This window comes from Petaurus breviceps, unplaced genomic scaffold, assembly GCF_028583685.1.
Source record: "Petaurus breviceps papuanus isolate PSGF00001 unplaced genomic scaffold, PetGlider_PUasm1.0 140, whole genome shotgun sequence".
Taxonomy (NCBI): Eukaryota; Metazoa; Chordata; class Mammalia; order Diprotodontia; family Petauridae; genus Petaurus; species Petaurus breviceps.
In genome coordinates this window covers 29,050,160-29,072,411 of record NW_027185698.1, presented here as the reverse complement: position 1 = coordinate 29,072,411, position 22,252 = coordinate 29,050,160, and the positions used below count along the sequence as shown (strand labels likewise).

At 34.8% G+C, this 22,252-nt stretch overlaps 1 protein-coding gene across 8 annotated transcripts in view; it reads right to left on the bottom strand.

The window, feature by feature from the left end:
• The window catches only part of BOD1L1 (biorientation of chromosomes in cell division 1 like 1), a 95,859-nt gene that overhangs the window by 50,502 nt on the left and 23,105 nt on the right, over positions 1 to 22,252 (bottom strand). For all 8 annotated transcript variants that reach the window (XM_069069654.1, XM_069069681.1, XM_069069698.1 and 5 more), the window contains exons 8-12: positions 22,096 to 22,234; positions 18,071 to 18,140; positions 9,368 to 15,428; positions 5,519 to 5,583; positions 3,692 to 3,776 (exon numbers count right to left, since the gene is read on the bottom strand). In XM_069069654.1, coding sequence (XP_068925755.1) covers positions 3,692 to 3,776; positions 5,519 to 5,583; positions 9,368 to 15,428; positions 18,071 to 18,140; positions 22,096 to 22,234 — 6,420 coding nt within the window. The remainder of the gene's footprint in view (positions 1 to 3,691; positions 3,777 to 5,518; positions 5,584 to 9,367; positions 15,429 to 18,070; positions 18,141 to 22,095; positions 22,235 to 22,252) is intronic.

The window sequence follows — 22,252 nt, the reverse complement described above, 5'->3', positions numbered from 1 at the left end:
GAACAATAACCAAAACATAGATTCTATAAGTGGCCAAAAAGATCAATTTATGACCTGCTGTCTTTTCCACAATACATACTCTTTATAAGATGTAAATCTCTATGTAGTTATTATAATGAAGAATTACCAGGATAAATGACTGGAAAACTTAAAGCTATATGTAATAATTTTATTAATGCAAGAGATAGACTTTTATTCCAATTTTAAATTAGTCATAGATTTAATATGGAAAATTCAATTTAGTCAAGTGTCAAAGAATACTTACTGCAGTTCCCAAACTATGTTAACAAGCAGTTTAAAAGGGATTAAAAACATAATTGTGGCAAAATGAAGTTACTGTTTCTTCACTTTCTCACTAAAATAATTTTACCAAGAGTAACCAGTATTACAGGAAATCAGTAAGGAAAGGAAAAGGAAAAAAGGCCAAAGAATTAGATCTAGGAGACAATAAACTAAATTCCTTCTTATATACTTGTATATACTGTTCTATAAACATTTCCCAAGATGTATGGTGTCAAAGGTCCCTTCCAATGCCAAGATCCTATGATTCTAAAGTAGATAGCTGGCTGGGTAAATGAATATAGTTTATACTATTTTGAAGAATGTTTAAAGTGATAATCCCATCCTGAAAAATTAAAAGCAGTTTACAGTATTAAGTATTGAAAGGGTGGAAATCTGATTAAAGTTCACAAACTATCTCAATGGTAAAACCAGAACAACTTTAATTTGGTATATGAACATCTTTCACTAAATACTGAGAAGAAATTAAACCAAATTAAAGTAGTCTGTCTTCTCACCTTAATTCACAAATTGCTTGTAATTTTGCTTCAGATTGTATCACTCAACTGAAATTGTTCTCTTCAAGGTTACCAATGATCACTGTCAAATAGGAGGTTCTCTTTGTAAGTCCTTATCCTTCTTAACTTCTCTGTAGGATTTGGCACTGCTGCCACCATTTTCTGTAGGATCTTCTCCCTGGGTTTTTGTGAGACTGTTCTTTCCTTGTTTTCCTACCATCTAGATCCTTCTCAGTTTTCTATGTAGGATTATTATCTCTGTCCCACCTCTTGTGTGAATATCCCAGGACTCTGTCCTGGGTATGTTCTCTATACTTGCTCTTGGGTATCTCAATAGATTTCCATGGAGTAAATAACTATTGGAACTATATTATATCTAGGCCTAGTGTCTCTCCTGAACTCCAGTCCTACATTATCCACTGCCTGATGGAGAATCTCCATCAATATCTCAACTAGATATTCCACAGGCACCTCAAATTCCACAAGTCCGAAACAGAACTCATTCTCTTTCCTACAAAACTCTCTCTTCCTAACTCCTTTACTTCTATTGAAACTACTCTTCTAGTCATTCAAGCTGACAACGAAAGAGACTACTGGCTCTTCCCTCTGCTCCATTCCTCATATCCTAACAGTCAATTTTAGTTCCTCAGAATCTTTTACTTCTGCCTCTTTCTCTCTACTTTCCTGCTCTAGTTCAGTTCCTTAACATCTTGACTCAACTATTTCAAGAACATCCTGTAGTCTCCCTGTAGTCATTCTCTCCTCTTTCCAATCCATGCTCCACACTGCTGCCAAACTGATATTCCTAAAGTACATGCTTTCCCATACCATATGTATGTATAAATATATAATACAGTATATGTTAAGCACATATAAGCTATATATGCATATATACACAACACATACACATATATAAAGTATATATATATGTGTGTGTGTGTGTGTGTGTATTTTCTTCATGTACTCTAGTGAAGACAAACTAGCTTTGTTATTCCCTGTATATGACAGTCCTTTTCCAGTCTCTATGCCTTTCCATAGGCTATCTCCCTTCATAGAATCCCTAGCTTCCTCTTAAGTTCACTCAGGCATCTTTTCTTACTAGAAATCTATCTGAATTCCCCTCCCCTCCACCCCAGGAATTACTCTGTATATTCTATATTTCATTTTCAATATGCATGTTGTTTACCCAACAGAATGTAAGCTCCAGAAGAAGGGTGATTTCATTTTTAATTTTTCTATCCACAGCCTCTAGCACATACTAAATGCTTTCAGAAAACATTCTGTTGTAATATATATAAACATTAAGATAACTCTTCTCTGTGTTCCATTCATTTTACTGACTTTCTCTACCAGGCAAACCTAGTCTCTTCATGAAGTTTGCTCCGCTCTAGAAGCTCCTTCTTCTGGAGCGGTAATTCCTCTTCGAACATTCATTAAGGAAAGTGACCAAGCTGGTCAAGTCTTCATGCTTCCCTACTCCTTATTCTCTGGATCCCTTTCCAGTTTCTGTTGATGTGCTTTCTCCCCTACCCCTGCCCCCATTAGAATGCAAGCTCCTCGGAGGGAGGGGCTGTCTTTCTGCCTCTATTTGTATTCCCATCACTTAGTCTAGTACCGGGCCCAGAGTAAGCACTTAAAAGGCTGTTGATTTGACTTGAAAAGAACAACTTTAATTTATATAGTACCTTAAGGCCAGTACAGTGTTTTCCTCATTAAAACCATGGGATATAGAAAGCTTAGGTTTTATCAGTTCCATTCTGTATATAAAGAAACAGAAGCCCAAAGAGAATAAGTAAATAGAATCACACAAGCTAGGAAGTGCCAGTGCCAGGATTCAAGTTCAGAACTCTTGATTCTAAGAAAAGTGTTCTTTCTGGGTCCTTAGCAACACTTAGGCAAAGAGTCACTTACAACAAGTAAGTGAAACCACATGTTGTAGTATAGTGTAGAGAACTGGTTTCAGAGTCAGGATTGAAGTCCTGTGTCTAACCCATATTAGTGAGATGACTCTATTATATAAGCAACTTAACCTCTCAGGGTCCATTCAACTCTTCTAACTTTAATTTGTATAACACTGCCCCATCTGTGTCAGAAGAGGGAGTCTTCTCACTGCAATTTTTCTACACTGATAAAATCACTATTACCATTATAAGATGAAAAGATTTTGTTGCAAGATTAGAATTTAAGCAACATTGCTAGTTTTATATCTCTTAGTTAAATCCTATTATTATCTCAATTTGGAAAGTAACTTCAACAAAATACTAAAACTTTGACCTAAGCAGTTTTTGATGACTATATACTTCCATCTTTTGCAGTACCTTCACCAACCCCAGATATTACTAATGGCAAGCACAGCAATGCTAATAAGCCAGCAATACAATTCTGAGTTTTCATTTCAGATACTTTTTGCATAATCTGTTCTATTTTCAGCTCTATCTTTTAGATCCGGGTTGGCAAATATAAAATGAGGTAAGAATGGGTTTTACATTTCTTGGTAAAGTTTTATTCTATTTTAAAATGTAAAAAAACCATTCTTAGCTCACCTCCCCCAAAATCAGGGTCGTGGGCCAGATTTGACTCTTGGGCTGTAGATTATTACTGACCCTTGTTTTACACCTTTGGCTAGGTTGAAGATTTTGTGAAAGAAAAGTCACCACTCCTTTTAGCCATGATGGTATAAAATTCAAATAGTAACTTTACCCAACACTTTTTCTGAAAGAAGAGAACAAGGTTTTAAAGACAGAATTTAGTAATTTTCCTTGAATTAATTTCAAAGGTATAGGAGAGACATAATTTAGCATACATACTGTTTTGCCCTGAAAGTTTCATCTGCCATGTCTAAATCTGTATCAAAAGGGGCAAAATAAAACAATTATTATCACAATAAGATTTACCTATTCCATTTTCTCCTTCTCCATCAAGGCCTTCGGGTATTTTTGAAATATATTGTTTTTTCTCCTCTTCTGAAGGCACAGCAGTCTAGAGATCCAAATTGAATAAAAAGCAAAATAATGCCCAAACAGAAGTGCAGCTTAACTGTAGTGAATACTGAAGTATCAGAAAATGATTTACAACAAACATTTGGTTCATTATTTTAACATACACAGATAAGAAAAACAAAAAACAAAACCATTTGGTAATACTAATTTAAAAAACCAGAAGAAATCTTACATTTAATTATGAAAGAAACTGCTCACCTTGTTTTCCCATACTTCATCCTTAAAAGAACATTGGATTTTCTGCTTAAGCCTTAGAGTAGCACTCCCTAACAAATATAGGATGGCCTTGTGCAGAAATTAAAACGAATTTAAAAATTAACTAAGTGCCCATCAGTGGCATGGTACTAACTGGGTTTGGGGAGTCATTTTGGGGGATGCTGAATTATTTGGCTATACTATATGCAAAAGGAAGCTTTCCTTCCTGTTACAGGTAATTTCAGTAAGAGAGAGGATGATTTCTATTTGTATAAAAATTAAGTAAAACAAAGATAGATGTTATGTACTATTTAAACATAAGCATATACCCACCCTATTGGTCCAAATAAAGACTATACTTTCCCCTAAAACATGGCTTTTGTCTGCCTTGCCCTTAAGTCTTCTGTGGTATGAGGCAGGGGCTAACTGTATTATGTATAGTGTTCTTTTACCCATATCACACTGCCTTTTATGTAAGTGACGTTATTAACAGCACCTGCCAATGGGGAGATCCTAAGATCCTTTTGCTCTTAGCCCTGACCAGGGGTAGGTTAGAAAAAAAAAAACCCATAAACGATACTGACAGCTTTAGTTTTTTGAATCATCTAGATTTCCAATTTGATCCTTTACACTTGCCCTATACAAAGAGCCCCCGATATAAAGATTTTTTTTAAAAAGAAAAAAAAGGAAAAAAAAATTCTGCAAAATTGATCATATGCAATGTTCCACACTTATAGATTCCCTACTTCTATAAAGTTCTGTAGGGCTGAGGTCTTCCTATACATCTTCTTTGGGGTCAAACTTGTTTGTAACTTTGTAACATTCATTTCTAAATGTGTGGTGACTTCTTTCCGTTTACATTATTTAAGTCCAAACATTTTAGGTTTTTGTATTTTGTAGATACTATTGTAGATACTATATACTCTTCTTACTTCATTTAGCAGCAGTTCATATATGCCTTTCAATATTCATTGTGTGTATGTGTAATAGATATACATTATATAATGTGTGTGTATATAATACATATTTATATATAAATATAAAATACATATATATTTTTAATAGCACAGTACTATTTCAACATATTCACGTAACATAATTTGTTTAGTCATTGTCCAATCAATAGGCATCTAGGTTATTTTTATTCAATTCTCAGCTACCAAAAAAAAAAATGCTGCTATAATTATTTTGGCATATATGAAGCCTTTCTTTTTGTTTGTTACTTCCTTGGGATATATAACTAGTAGAGAAATCTCTAGGTCAAAGTGTATGGACATTTTAGCCCTCAAGAGGTGGCTTCTAAGCCTATGCAAAGCTCGTATAACTCTCAATTATACAATTTTCACTATATATTGTTAATATGGTAATTTTATATCATTACCTTCAACATATAGTATAACTTTTTTTTCTCTCTCAAATATATTTTAAAATATTTTTATGGGGAATAATCTATATTTGGACCAATTTGGTATATGGCAAAAAATGTTACACTATTATTATTCAGAATAATAGAATCCCCAGCCATACCTCAGTTTCCAAGTTAGTTTTCTGTTCTAATCCTTCCAAAACATTTGGTAGAGTCTCTCTACTGCCTAATGAAATAGAAAATATTAAACCAATTTAAGAATTTAATTTTGAAATATTTTATGAAGAAAATAAAAGCAGATAAGTTATGTCAGTAGGCAAATACAAATTTGCTTAGTTGTCTCTTTTGTTTTGAAATGAAATATTTAAAAAGAAAAACATGGGGTGAAAATACTAATGCTCATATTTATGTAATACTTTACAAAATGCTTTCTTCACATCTTTGTGAAGTTGGTGGGTACTAGGTAAATATAACTATATCACTTCTACAGAAGAAGACTGAAACTTAAGGCTTTAAATAATTCGTGCAAGGTCACATAGCTATTGAGATGGCATTTGAACCTAGGTCTCTTGACTGCAACTTCACCGTTTTTTTCATTATACAATGCTGCATCTATAAATATATTTTAAACATGCTCTGAATTTCTTTTCCAAATCATACTTGGCATAAGGATGTCTTTGAAAATTAGGTCACAGATAATGAGAGCTATCCATAATAAATTTCAGGGCCTCAATTTCCTCATCTGTAAAATGTCAGATTTAGTCTACATGACCTAAAAGGTTCCTTCCAACTCTAAAATTCAACTATACTTTTAATGTACAGAGAAATACTAATAGTAGTTACACAAGGGAAAATAATTTCTAAAAGTCAGAAGTTACCAGATGGTCTATGTGAGGATGATGGTGGAATTAATTTACAACTTATTTTCTCTCACTTTTATACGAAGTAGTATAACAAAAAAATTTCACTCTAACTTACCATTAAACTCAGTTTTTCTCAATATGCAAGATGATTAAAAGAAACCAACTGAATTGATCTTTACATAAAAATGTAGGAAATCTTCATTAACTAAGCTCCTACTAATTAAGACAAAGATTAGGATCAGGTATACCAATGTATTATGAAAAGAAGGGATTCTCTAGGAAGGCAAGAGTGCAAACAAGGTTGCAGTTTAAGGTATTTGAAGAAAATTGCTTTCCAACACTTCAGATATACTCACAATTACTGTGCTAATTACAAATAATCCATATCCAGTCATTAAAGCAAAATGCCTAAGAAACTAATATGTAACAGTATTACTTTATGGCAAATACAATTCATAAAAGTTCTATTTCCTTGAAAAGAAATCCATAATTCAGACTACTTTCTTTTCAATGGTACTGAAGCTTTACTTTTTATCTTAAATACAGCATGGGATGATTCTGTGACTATTTATAAGCAAACAGCATTAGTTATGATTTGTTATAAAGACAATTAATCTAGTATATGCCAGGTAGGGTGCTAGGTGCAAGGGACACAAATACAAAGATGAGAAAATCCCTGTGCCTAAGGAAGTAGCCTGTGCAGTGGTAACTAACATGGTAATGCTAACAGCTAGCATTAGATAGCACTTTAAGGTTTACAAAATACCTTATAAGTACTATATTGTTTTAACCTCACAACAAACCTGGGAAGTAGGTACTATTATTACCCCCATTTTACAAAGGATGAAGCTGAGGCAAACAGAGGTTAAGTGACTTGTCCAGGGTCACATAGTGAGGCTTGATTTGAACTCAGGTCTTCCTGATTTTAGTTCTAACGTTCTATTCACTGTACCATCTAGCTGGAGATGGGAGAGAGAGCCTGTCACATATAGGGTAAGTTAACCGGCCAGAATGAGGAAACTAGAGTAATGTACAGCAAGACTAGAAAGGCAGGCTGTAGCTACACTGTAAATGCCAAAGAGAGGAGTTTGTATTTTATTTTCTCAGCTGAGGACCTCATCTCTTAGTTTACTAAGAAAACTGAGGCTATCTACTGTCCTCTCTACTTCCCTCCTTCTTTTCATCTTAAAACTTATCATCCAACTACTCTATATGTGCAGCTGATACGATCCTTTCCAGTCTCATTGGGCAGACAGTTCCTTCAATCATCTCCTTTCTCTAACCTCCAACTTCTCCCTATTAGCTCCTTCCCTACTGCCTTTAAAAATATGAATAAAACACTTTATAAAAATAAGCTTCCGTCACCCCTTGCATCTGGTTTCCAATATCAATCAACTGAAATGGTTCTTTTCAAGTTACCAACTAGCAGACATGATGATAGTCTTTTCTCAGTCCAAAAAAATAATAATTTTTTTTGGTTCCATCTACACCAAAAAAGGAACATTTCCACATATATACTTAAACACAAAAGAGATAGTATGAGAAATGCTTGCTTTAGGATGAACTGTGATAAATTCCACATTAGTTTTAAAACTGTCTTTCTTTGTTTTTGTTCCCTTCTGTTCTCATCTTCAAAACGTTTCAGTGGCCCTCATTATTGCTACATCCAACTCCTTCCCCACCTCTCTTCAAGTAAAGAAGCTTTGTATTTTATAAAATGCTTTTTTTTTGTAGCCAGACTTAATTTGACTGTCACAACAACCATCAGGCAGGCAGAGCAAGAGTAATTTTATGGAGTGACTAAGGATTTGCCTAAGATCACAAATTTAGAACACAGAAGTTAAAACTTGAACTAGGTCTTTCAGATTCCAAGGACAGTACTTTAAACCAGTCACCACCGAGAAGTAGCGCTGATACAATAATTTTTAGGCCCACTTCTGTCTCAAGCCTCTATTTACAAGAGTACTGAAAGAGCTATCAAGGGAACTTTAATGTTGGAAATTGCTATACAGCTTGACATTCAAAACTTATGAAATAGAACTACTTAATTATATAACTGGTAACTAGCCATGTAATAAGTGACACTCCTAACTCTATAATGTTTTCGAAGTACAGGATATACATTACCTCATTTGATCCTCACAACAGCCCTGTGAAGTAGTTGTAATTACCGTGTTTCCCCGATAATAAGACACGGTCTTATTATTTTTTTTTGGACAGAAAAACACCAGAGGGCTTATTTTCAGGGGAGGGCTTATCTTAATGAACATTGACAGCAATTTTAATAAACAGGTAAATGTGAACAAAAAAATGTACCTTTATTCAATAAGCAAATCACTGGGGAAGAACAGGATGACGCGCTCACTGCTGCAGCTCTGATTGGATGCAGCTCGGAGCGCGGCGTGCGTTTCACCCGGGGCGGGGGGACGGTGCATATAGAGGGTACTGTAATGTAGCGTGTAGCGCAGGGGATCACCTCCACTACAGTAGCAATCTCAATAGGGCTTATTTTCGGGGGAGGGCTTATTTTAGAGGAATCTTACACAGTAAGGGGAGGGCTTATTTTTGGGATAGGTCTTATTATTGGGGAAACACGGTATTTCTATTTTAGAAATGAGGAAACTAATAATCAGACAAGTAAAGTGACTCACCCAGTGTAACTCAGTCAATATAGAGAATCACAGAATGTTAGATAGCATCACAAATGACTTTAAGGATCTTCTAGTTTAATCCCATCATTTTACATAAGAAGAAATGAAGAATTAGATGTTAATTTGCCTAAATTTACACTATTAGTGGAAGATAAGACTAGGTCTTTTGACTTAAAGTTCAGTGTTTCTATGCTCTCATATGGCCTTCTACTGTCTGTTTTATGAAGCACTATGTATCTGAGTTAAATGATCAAATAAAAAATGGCAAAGTTCTGTGAGCTATATTTTAAGAAGCTATAGTGGACAGAGTGCTGAGCTTGGAGTCAGGCAGACCTGGATTTGATTTTTGCTCAACAGTTTTAAATTGTATGACCCTAGGTAAGTCATTTAATTACCATCTACCTGAGGCAACTTCTTAGGGCTTGTTAAGTCAGAGACAGCTGCATTCTACCAATAACATAAAAATCTTTGTCATAGTCTAAAAATAAATTCTTACCTGTATGATGCACATCTTCTACAGAAGAAATGTTAATTCCAAGGTTTTCTTCCACCTTAACTAAGTTCTTTATGCCATCATGGTCACTATTTTTTTCTACTGTAGCTTCAACAATTAGTTCAGCATTGTGATTACTATTTATAGTTATATTATCCCACTTAGGGACTAATAGAGGGGCCTGTTCTCCACAAGGAGAAATCTTGGGTTTGGAAAGAATAATTTCTGATACTAGGTCACTAATACATTGAGGGTTTTCGGTTTTCAAGTAGTCACTATGCTTTTCTTCCTCAAAAGGAATACCAGAAAGCTCTGCTATTATTTCTTTGGCATCTGGCACATCTTCAGTTTTCTCAGTACTGATATTTACTGCTGCAGAAGAACAAATACTGACTATAGAGTCTTTAGTCACATACTCAGACATTTCTTTATTTCTGCTTTGATTCAGCAGAGAGTTCTCAGTTGTTTCTGTAATAATGATTGAGGTATTCTTTATTGAATTGCTAGCGGCAGCATTATTTCCAACTTCCCTTTCTCCATCATGAATACTTTTGTCTTCTATATTTACAGTGCTGAAGGAGCTATTATTTTTTTCTTCCTGTGTGAGCTCATTATCTGAAGAATCTTCATATTCTTCCATGGAGTTTATTGGTATCACTGTAGTAGTCTCTTTTTCTTTCACAACTGGCCTAGGACTTTGAGAGTCATCATTTTCAGCAACTATACTTGGCATGGGAACCTCACATTCTCTTACTTTTTCAGGAGATACCACAGGAGAGCTCTCCTCTTCTTCAGCACCTATTATTGCAGCAGGTTGAGTCCTTTCCTGTTTGTCTAAGCTAGTCACAACCACTATGTATTCCTCGGTTGTGCTAGTGGAGATGATGGCACCATCATTTATTTCTTCAGCTATTGTGGGAATAAGTCTATTCTCATCCTGTGGGACTGTGCTGGTCATGACTACCTCACATTCTTCAGTAGTGCTTGTGGAAATCATGGAAGTATCACTGATTTCTTCCACTGTACTGGCAGGGGGATGATCCTTGTTCTCTGGGACTGCACTGGACACTGGTCCCTCACAATCTTCTCCTGAGCTGGTAGAGATTAAAGCACTTCCATCTTTTTCTTCTACTATTGTGGCAGGATGTTCATTTTCCCTTTCAACAACCTCACTAGAAACAGGCCCTTCACATTCTTCTGTTATACTTGTAGAGATTAGTGCACATTCATCTTTCTCATCTTTGCTAGTAGAAGCAAGCTGCCTTTCAAGTCCTGTGGTTGCACTGGACATAGGTGCCTCATAATCTTCAGCAGTTACAGAAATGATGTGTTCATTTCTTTCTTCAGTTGTGGCAACAGGGTGTTGAACTTCGTAATTTTCAACAGCTGCACTGGACATAGGTGCATCAAACTCCTCCACTATGCTTGTGGAAATCATAGCACACTCATCCTTTTCTGCTTTTCCAGCAGCAGAAAGCTGACTTTGATCTTCTATAACTGCACTGGGCATTGGTGCTTCAAATTCTTCAAGTTCTATAACAATCCCATCATTTTCTGTAATTCTTGCAGTACTACAATGACTTTCATTACCTTCTGCAACTGTACTTAGTAAAGGAATACAATATTCATCTGACGTGCTGGTAGAAATGATCAAACCTTTAGTCTTGCTTTCGCTGCCAGCAGAAATACTCTGGTTTTTGTTCTCACTGGCCACAGTGGAGAGATCATCATCTTTTTCACTTGCTGGAAGAATATGTTCAACTTCATATTCTGGAACTGCTTCAGATACTAGAACCTCGTCACTTTCAACTATACCAGTAGAAATTGTAGCATCTTCATCTTTCTCTTCACTAGGGTGCTGACTATCATTATTTGTAGCTGCACTGGTCATGGGACCATCACATTCTTCTGTATCCATAGGGATTACTGCTATGTCAGTCTTTTCTGAAATGGCACTGGTCACGCTGCTTTCAACAATCTCCTTTGCACTGGAGTACATCATTCCATGTTTCATTTCTTTTTCTGCACTAGTCATACTATCAACTCCACTTTCATTTGTATTTATGACAGCTATGCCTGCCTCAGCTTCAACATGCTCAACAACAGTACAGATCATCAAGTTTTCACCTTCTTCAGCATTCAGACAAGTCAGTGCACCTTCAACCTCTTCCTCTATTCCTGTGCAAGTTAAAGTGTTCCCAACTTCATTCCCTCTGCCTGTACTAGTAACAACACCCTCATCCTCTTCATCTTCTTCTTTTGCACCTGTGCTGGTCACAATGCCCTCATCATCACATGGACCAACAGCAATTAGTGTGATATTAGTGACTTCTTTGGCTACTGTACTATCCATTGTACTCTCTCCATTTTCTTCTGATTCAGAGCTTATTGGGAAGCCTTCACTGCTATCTTCAGATCCTGTACAACTTGCTGCCCCCTCTCCTTCTTCTGTTATTCCTGTGCTAGTGACTGCACTTTCACCTTCTGTACCATCATTTACAGAATCTTCACCTTCTTGGTTGGCACTTATACCAGCTGTGGCATCATTATCTACTACTGTTACACCAGCACCAGTAACCATGCTCTCTTCCTGTGCTTCTGCATCAGTCACTGAGCAAATAATGAAGTTATCACTTCTTCCTTCTAGTCCTGTACATGTCACAGTACCCTCAGTTTCTTTTTGGGGACCTGCTCTGGTCATACTTCTCTGGAATTCATCTATATCTTGACTACTTAAAGATCCCTCTGTTACTTCTGTGCCTGCACTTGTTACAGCTCCATCACTTTCTACTTCACTTATACAAGTAACAGTACCTTCGACTACTTCTGAATTTCTGTTGGATGAACTATTACGTTTCTCTTCAGAGCCTGCACTTGTTACAGCATCATCTTTTTCTTCTGTCTCAGCACTATTTACATTATCCTCCATTTTTAATGTATGACCTATGCCAGAGCCTTTATCTCTTTCTTCTGCATCTGTACATTCTCCACTTTCTCCTTCCTTGGTACTAGTGAGTAAAATTTCACTTTCAGCAAAGCCTTCAGTGACACCACCGCCTTCTTCAGCTGCTGCAACAACAGTACATTCATTAGCTTCTGTTCCAATAGGAACATGATTATGTGCAATGCATACACCTGTTACAAAGCCTTCATCTGCCTCAATACTTGTACAAAATACAGTGACCTCACTTTCTTCTCTGCCTGTGGAAGTTGCTGTGGCATCACCTGCCTTTACCAAGTCTACGGTAACTGCTTCACCTTTTTCTTCAGTACTGGTGGCAATGGCAACTTTTTCCACTTTATTAATCCCTACTGTAGTGATTTTAGTTGTTTCTTTTCTTTGGTGTAGAGTAGTGAATCCATTATCTCCTGCACTTGTGCCTACCTCACTATTTTCATTCCTTCCTTCAACATCAGTGATCACATTTTCAGTTTCATCTAGTCTTCTCATAATTAGGGTATTTATGCTTGTATTTTCTGTAGCTTCAACACTTACAGTATCTTTTTCTACAGTAGGCTCTATAACAAAATCAGCATCACATTCTTCTTTCTTGACAGCATGTACAACAGCATTCATATCCTGTTCTAAACTAGTGTCTAGAATTATACAATCATTTTCCTTAACAGTTTTTTTTGTCGAAACAAATTCTGTTGTGTTAATATCCTTATTTATAATCATGTCAGGTTTCAAGTTATCTTGAGACACTGTGCACTTTTCCTTTTCTTGTTCACTGTCTAATGTAGTTCCCTGATCATTTTCTTTAATGTTTTTGATGGCTGTACTGTTTTCTCTCATTTGCTGAGTAGTGAAAGAACTGTCATCATGTTCTATGTTGCTGCTACTCAACTCAGTGGTTTCAGATTCCTTCATATTCAAACTTGTCCCCAAGACAGGAGAGTGGTCTATGTAGGACGTATTTACTGTTTCACATTCCAAAACAATTCTTTCCTCAGCTAAAGAACTTCTATCTAAATCATGAGAGTCTTTTTCAGGTATGCCAGCTGTAGATACTAAGCACTGTGAGGAGTTCGTGCTTATGGAATGTTTAAGGGTTGGTTCTCCTTTAGTGGAAGAACTGAGTAATGGAGTAACACTTTCCTCATTAGGTTTGGTTATGCTTGTAAAATTCTTTTGTGTGTCAGCATTCTCTGAAGTGACATTGTGCAAAATTCCACAACTGATTTCAGGGTCTATACCCACTTGATGTGCTTCTTGCTGAATGGATTCTTTCTCTTCATAATTTTGCTCAGATGCAAGGCCAGGAATATCTATTTTCTTAGCAAGGGTATTTTCATGTTCAATAATCTTTTCAGAATCACTGCCAGATGTTGAGTGATATTCTGATTTAATGGTGAAATTGACTGATTTTGGATCATTTGCAATAGTTCTCAATTCACTGTTTGGAACTAGATGTGAAGTTTTAAGTTTCATAATGTTTTCAGATCCAATTTCTTGCCCTGAGCTAATGTTGCTTTTGTCTTGAGTTTTACAGACTTCAAGAACATTTACAAAGATTTGCTCTGTATCAACTTCCATTGGCTCTTGCCCAGGAATTAATAAGTTATCACCACTCTTTCTTGGTTTCTGAAGAGAGAGAAAATTGTCTATTGTTAACTTTTCTTCTCCTTTGATTGATTCCTGTGATGATAAACTTCCTCTCCGATTTTCACATAGTCTTCTACTTAACTTCTTTTCCATGACTAAACTATTGCCTTTAGTCTTTTCATGATTATTTTCAATTTCTTTACCATCTTTCTCATCTGACTTTTCTTCCTTCTTTTTAATTTCCTTACTGCCATGCTTTGAGCTTTTACTTTTGTGCCCTTCTGATAATTTCCTTTCAAGCCTAGAACTCAAATCTTTATCACTCTTGTGTTTTTCTTTTGTCAATGTCTTTTCTCCCAATGGTAATTTAGTTCTGTGACTAGCATCTTTCAGTAAGCTATGTGTAGATGAAGTGCTTTCAAATTCAGATTCAATACTAGTTTCCTCTAGAACTTTATCATCACTTTTGGGTTTACGTTGTTTATCAGTGTCACTTTCTTCCAAGATTTTTTCTTTGTCAGGCTTTTGAGAAGCTTGTTTTGTGACACTTTCTTGTAATTCTGTTTCATTTGTTTTTGATGGCTTGTTATGGCATTTTGATTTAGACTTTAATAAAAATCTATCTTCAACCAAGCTCTTTGTTCTTCTTCGCTCCTTGTGAACAATGTCTTCTGTTTTTAAATTACTATCTGAATTAGTTGATTCCATATCACACTTATCTTCTGAATAATTTTCATTTTTTTTCTGAGTTGTGTAATTGTGCTGTTTGGAACTTTGGGAGTCTTTCTGAACTTTAGAATCACTTGATCTTCTTGACTTGTGTTCTGATTTAACTTTTTCAGCTGAAAAGTGTCTATCTTTTTTACTATTTTCTTTACGTACAGTTTCATCAGTTTTTATAGTATATTCAGAAACTGTTTTTCCATCTTTGCTAAATACTGATATTTTCCGTTCATTCTTATGTTTACTTTTTTTGTCAGATTTATCATCAGAAGAAATCTTTGGTTGTTGACTCTGCTTTTGAAAACTCTCATCTCCTTTCAAGACTTTCTCAGAAGCAGGGAGTTCAGTCTCATCACCCATTTTATGTACAATGTCTACTTTATATTTATGTTTTGTAGACAATTTATCTTCTGACAGAGTTTTCTCCTTTTCAGCTTTTTCTCTGTTTGATCTCACTTCCTTCTTGGGTATATTTTTTAAATGCTGTGTTTCAGAATCATCTTTCTTAAGATGTTTTTCATTTTTAAGTGTACTTTTTTGCTTCTGAATTTCTTCAACATTCATCTCAGATTTTTCAACATGTTTTTTAGCATCTCTTATGTCAGGGTCTTGCTGTGTTCCTTCCATTGGAAAGGAGGCAGATGTCCGTTTTTTCTGTTCCTTTTCCATTTTGGATTCACTTTTGTTTTCATCAGTTGAATGTAATGACTCAGAAAGTCTTCGTGCAGGTTTGCTTAGTTCACTTTTCGTATAAATGTGCTTCAGTTCCTTTGAAGAGGATATCTTTTCACAATGCTATAAAAGGAAAAAATGTATTTGAGATACTTAAAAAAAATGCCTTTTCTTTTTTCATGTAACATATTTTGTTTAGAGAGTTGATATTTATGATTTAGGTCACCAAAATAATGTTATGATGACAGCAGTTAATTCATATTGACTTAAAGGTTTTAATTCTGAATTCCCAAATAGAAGCATTTTGGTGTAGGGGAAATCTTTAAAACTGGAATAATACCAGTAATTCCTACCTTGAAGGGCTGTTTTGATGCTCAATTGAGATTTTCTATGTGTCTATCTGTGTATATGCATAGTTTCTCTCTCATTGTATATATGTGTATATGCCCATATACACATATATTTATACATATGCACACATTACACATAAATTTTGCAAACATTAAAGCACAGTAAAAATGTCAGTTATGGTTAAGAATCCAAACTTACATAATAATAGCCAACATTCACTAAATATAATAATAGCCAACATTTACTAAAATGGCACCATTTTACAGCTAAGAAATTGAAGCAAACAAAAGTTAAATGAATTGTCCTGGGTCACATAGCTAGTAAGTGTCTGAGGATGGATTTGAATTCAGGTCTTCTCAACCCCAGTTCCAGAACTTTATCCATTGTTTCACTCCATTTACTAATTTGTCTGAAAGTATTCTTCCTTACCCCTAGTTGTTTGCATTCTTCTGACATCTAAGTCAATCAATCAACCAAATGATCTATCTATATATTTGGTTTTTTTACTTATCTTGGTACATATTATAACCTGTGTGATCTTGGGCAATTTCTCTTGGGCTCAGTTCCCTCATGTGTAAAATAAGGGATTAGATTAAGTAGCCTCTGAGTCCCTTCTAGCTTTAGATCTATGGTCCTGTATTATCCTTTACCTATGGCTTCCTCAAAAGGATATATGCTTGAGACCAGGGACTGTTTTGGTTTTGTTTCCCTGTAATGCTTGTTGAATTCAATGAGATTGAAAAACGTCTTAATTAAAGAAAATTCATTTCAATATAATTTGAGTATAGATTAAGTGGCAAAATAATTCCTTTTTTAAGTGCCAGAAATTTGGGAACAGGTTTGGTTTAATGAGCAGTTAAGATCCATTTATCTCACAGAGTATCTTAAAGTCCTTCAGAAGAATTTTTTTCTCTATTAAAACACTAACTCCTTTTTTAAAAAAGCATATAATTTACTGCATGGCTTTTTTCATCATTTTAATTTTTAAAAACTCACAAAATTAATTCATTTTATGAAAATAACCCTTTAGTGCTTTTCAAATATTTTACTTTATTTATATCAATATTACAAGGACTTATGATTTCATCTATATGGATACTCCTTCCACTAACAGACTGAAATGCCTACCTTACTAGCACTCCCTAATTCCCCAGTACTTTCTTTTCTTTTTCTTCCAGGAATCAAGGAGAAATTTAATTTCAAAGTGAGGGAAATGGCTACAAGCAAAGAGGGAATGAGACATATGTTTGAGCCCGACCCATAATGTACTTTTTTTCCCCCCGAACTCCTTTCTAGCCAAGTTTTGGGAACAAAACAATGTGGGCTGGTAGGTGGCAAGGTGTTATTCACATGTTTGTTGGGCAGTGTCTCTTGTGTTAAAACAAAATATATTCACAAAAATACCTGTGTCTTTATGATATTTTTTTCATATTTATAAGCATTACTGGACAGTAGTTGTTTAATAAACACTTGCTGACTCATCTTCTTAAAGGTATAACAAAAGTAAATTTCCTCCCTCATCCATTATCAAAATTCTGAAATTAATTTGATCTCATTTGAATAATTATTACATAATTTCTAGTCAAAGTATTACTTTCCTTAAAGAACTCAGAATTTGATTTAAAAAAATATAGCAAACATTAAACAACATAGTAAATATTTTCAAGAGAGTAAGGATGCTGCATTGATTTTTACACAGAGAACTATAATTCAGTTTACTACCGTGTTTCCCCGATAATAAGACACTGTCTTATTAATTTTTTGGACAGAAAAACACCAGAGGGCTTATTTTCATGAACATTGACAGCAATTTTAATAAACAGGTAAATGTGAACAAAATAATGTACCTTTATTCAATAAGCAAATCACTGGGGAAGAACAGGATGACGCGCTCACTGCTGCAGCTCTGACTGGATGCAGCTCAGAGCGCGGTGTGCGTTTCACCCGGGGGGGGGGGGTGCATACAGAGGGTACCGTAATGTAGCGTGTAGCACAGGGGATCACCTTCACTTACAGTAGCAATCTCAATAGGGCTTATTTTCGGGGGAGGGCTTATTTTAGGGATAGGTCTTATTATCGGGGAAACATGGTAGGTATGGGTTAAACTTCTGTCTTACTACATAAAAAAAGAAGAGTAACTTGAAATTCTTTTCCTTTTGGATGTTTATAAGACATTTTAGTTTCACTATTACAAACAAAGCACTGTAATTATCTACTAAAAAATCAGCAAAGAGTAGAAGTGTAATTAAAAAAAAAGAAAGAATGCAACATCATGAATATGCATCCAACATAGTTTCCTGAGCAAATATCTTAATAGGAAAAATTTTTAACATAAAAAGGAGTATCATATCAGTTTTCTCCCCAAAGTTTTTTAAAAACAGGGCATTAAAAAGATTTAAAGGGTTATGACATACCTCATTTGTTTTTAGTGCTTCTTTGGGGTCTTCTTCAGAATTCTTCTTTTTAGAATTATCATCAGTATGCCTAAGTATTGAAATAACAAAGTGAAATGATAAATATTAATGTAGTTTCAATTCAGTTTATAGATAAAAATTTCTGAGAATTGTTGCGATCCAAAAAACCATGATTTGTAAAATTATTGGTAGACTGGTTAAACCTAAAATATCACCTCTACTATTTCAAGTACTGCTATGATGGCAAACAGCATGACAAAGTTAAAAAGCTCTGGGATTAAAAGCCAGAAATGTAACTTCAAGTTTTAGTTCATATTTTGGCAAATCATTTAACTTCTCCAAGCCTTAATTTCATCATCTGTAAAATGGTGATAAATTATACCTATCATAGCTGTACCTCATAGGGTTGTTAAAAAAAAAAATGAAACCAGACCAATTATTCAGACTGGGAGAGGCTAGACGGCTGAGGTTAAACATACCAGACCACAGAATCTCAATGCAGGAAGGGGCCTCAGAAGCAATTTAGTCTAATTCACATCTGAACAAGAATCCCTTTGACACAAAGATTAGTAAGTGGTCATCAAGACTTTTCTGAAGATTTCTTTTGAGGAAGGTTTCTTCTACTATTTTATAAGGTAATCCATTTCAGTTTTATATAGTTCTAATTTTTAGGGATAGTCCTTATATTGAGCCTCAATTTGCCTCTGCCACTGTTTTAAGTTCTGCATTCTAAAGTCCTCCAAATATTTGAAAGATATGGCTAGATGATGACAAAATACTTAAATCTTTTAGCCATTTTCATATGGCCTCATCTCATGGTCTTTCACCATCCTGGCTGTCCTCTGGATGCTCTTAAGTTTAACAACGTTCTTTATTGTGGAAGGCCTGATAACTAAACAGAGAATTTCATATATGTTCTGACCAGGCAGAGCAGAACTATCAGCTCTTAAGTCTTGGACATGCCTTCTTTCTTGACTAAGTCTACAAATAACAGTAGAGTTTTGGTGTTATTTCAGACGACCCATTGATTTATATTGAGTTTATAGGCTACTAAACCCACAGATTATTTTCAGATAAATGGACATCAAGCCATGCCTATCCCAACATGTATGTGTGAAACTGATTTTCTATATCAATGCCTAAGACATCATAGTAAATCTCTTCTTATGAGATTCAGTTCTAAGCTCTAGTCTGTCAAGATCTATTCAGATCTTGACGCCATCATCCAATGTATTAACTTTTTCGGCTTCACGGCATCTGAAATATACATCTGTGTATATTAGCTGGAGATCTTCCTCATTTTCTATTTATCTTAATCACTTCTGTGATTCATGGCTTTAGAAGGCAGAACAAAACATGTTATATTTTTATAGAATTCATTAAGAAAAATATTTAAAAGCATAGAAACAAGGACATGCCTGGGGAATTCTACTCTAGACTTTAAAAAAAAAAACCCTTATAGGAAGCCAATAATGTCTACTTTTTGGCTCTGGCTATTCAGTCCCAAATCAATGTAAATAAATCAGTCCACATCATCAACTTGTCTATGAGAATTTCTTTAGAGACTTTGTCCAGTGCTCTGAAAAATCCAGAGAAATTATACCTACATCATTCCCTTGATCTATGGGTCTAATAATCTTGACAAAAAAGGCAATGAAATGAGTTTGACATCTGTTCTTGTTATCTGTTTGCAATCACCACCTTCCTTTTCTAGATGATTATTTAACATCTCTTTAATAATATGTTCTAGATTTCTGTCTGGAATCGAAGTAACTTCATTGGTAAGTGCAGGATCCACCTTCTATCCTTTTTTGAAAACCAGGACACTTGCCCTTCTCCAGTCCCGTGGCACACCTCCCATTTACCATGAGTTTTCAGAGACTACAGACATTCTCCTTCCATCTGCCCCCTGGGACATGGAGGCTTATGACATTAACTAATCAAGAGCAAGTGCTCTCTTGCTATCTCCCTCACTAAAAAAAATGGATCTGTGATCTCAACTTGATCATTTTCTCAAATGATGTAAAATGCAAACTATCAGTGTCTTTCTTAGATTATCTAATGTGACACTTGTTCATGTCTTTCTATGAATTTACCAATGGGTGTGTACATTAGCTGGAGATCTTCCTCATTTTCTTTCTATTCATCTTAATTAATCACTTCTGTTCTTTTTGCTCCAAAGATCATTCTCCTTGGCAGAAAAAAAGTAAATTAAGAGTTTAATAGTTCTGTTTTCATTATTCATTGTCTTTTATGTCTCATTTATGACATTGTTATTCATGTCTCTTATTATTTCCCATTCACTCCAAGCAGCAATCTTACATTTTTTCTGATCCTCTAAGAACAAAATAGTTTTAGAAAAATCCAAAACCCTTTCATTGTTTTAATCATTTCTTATCAGCCTCATATAAGCTTTAGTACTTCAGATAAGACTTCTGTAGGGTCATTTCATACTCTTGTATTCATTTATCTTCCACATTTGTCTCAAAAACAAAATGATAAAAATAAGTTGGTTGATGAATTCTCTGTGTGCCCATATCGGTCTAATTATACAATGCCTCTTTCCCTCTCTTTATTATTCCTTTGAGTCATGAGGATTTAACTTGTGAGACCTTTCCATTCCTATTGATTCAGCTCTTTAATAACATCAACTCAGTAAGTCTTACATATTTTTAAGGATATTATTTTTTGTCAAATTCCATTCTTTGTCTGTTGAAACTGATTATTAATAATTGATAACACAATTATTAATTATAAATTATAATTGTAATATATTATACATAACATATACAATATAGTATAATTGTACATTATAATTATATTATAATAGTTTATAATAATTATTATTAATTTTGGATAGTTTCTCTGAAAATAAAATACTACAAAGATCAAAATGGCTCTCCAAACAGAACAGCCAAGGAAAAATCACAAAAGGCTTACTATGTTTTTATATTCTTACTTTGTCTCTAGAACTGACAATCACACAATTTATTCAAAACAGCACAACTATTTATTTTAAAATTCATCTTTTAGGGGCAGCTAGGTGGCACAGTGAATAGAGAGAGCACTGGCTCTGGAGTCAGGAGGACCTGAGTTCAAAGCCAGCTTCAGACGCTTAACACTAGCTGTGTGAACTTGGGCAAGTCACTTGACCCCAATTGCCCTGCCTTTCCCCCTCCAAAAAGAAAAAAAAAAAGCATCTTTTAAATGTTAAACTTCCTAAGTGAAGGACAGTTTTTAGTAAGAATGGTGATTAACCTGATCAGTGAAATATATTAAATTTGCCTACATCTAATTCCAAGTAAAGCTATTTTCTTACTTTTTTTTAATGTGGGCTATAATGAATATCATTAACAATGACTAAGAAGTAATTAAAGAGAACTGGATTCAGGGTTTTTGGTTAAAAAAGGAAGAGTAGATAATAGTAAAAAGTTAAGACTAAGGAAAGAGGCTTGTTGGTTTAATGGGAATACTGAAGTTGAAATCAGATGTCTTAGGTTTAATTTTGGTGATGTAGTAGACTGCAGCAAGTCCTAATTTTTTATAAGATTAGGACAAATAATACTTTCTTTCTTACAAGGTTTTACACATACTTGTCTTGCAAATGCAATCTTTAGGGAGACCTAATACTACTGAAATCCTGGATCTTTCATTTATGGAAGTATAAATGTAAGTTGTTATTATCAATTACCATGAACGGTTTGAGTACCTAACACTGGCTTACTGAAATAAGTATTTTATTGAATAACTAGATTTGCCTAGATACTGTACTGGCACAATATGGGCCCTACTTGTGGGCATTTTGATATGAGGAAGGCAAAACTTTTAGGTTTTTCATAAATTACACCAGCAGTGTGCAAATTAAAGGGAATCACATTGTTAATAAAAATTAAATAGTTTTTAAAAACCTGTAACTCTGTAAATCTATCTATCTGCAATGAAACATACTGCAAGGTGAAGAGGTACCATGGGAATGCATAATCGTGAAGAACAAATTAGTATATTTTACATTTTAAAAAATATACCTTGTATCTTTTTTTCGTTTTTTACTTAGAGCTACTTTTTTTTCTAAAACTTTTTGTTCTTTAAGTACTTCCTTAGTTCTGGTAGTTTTGGATTCCACGTTTTTTCCAGATGACTCGTCCAAGTCCATACTACTTTTGCCTAGGATAAGCCAACATA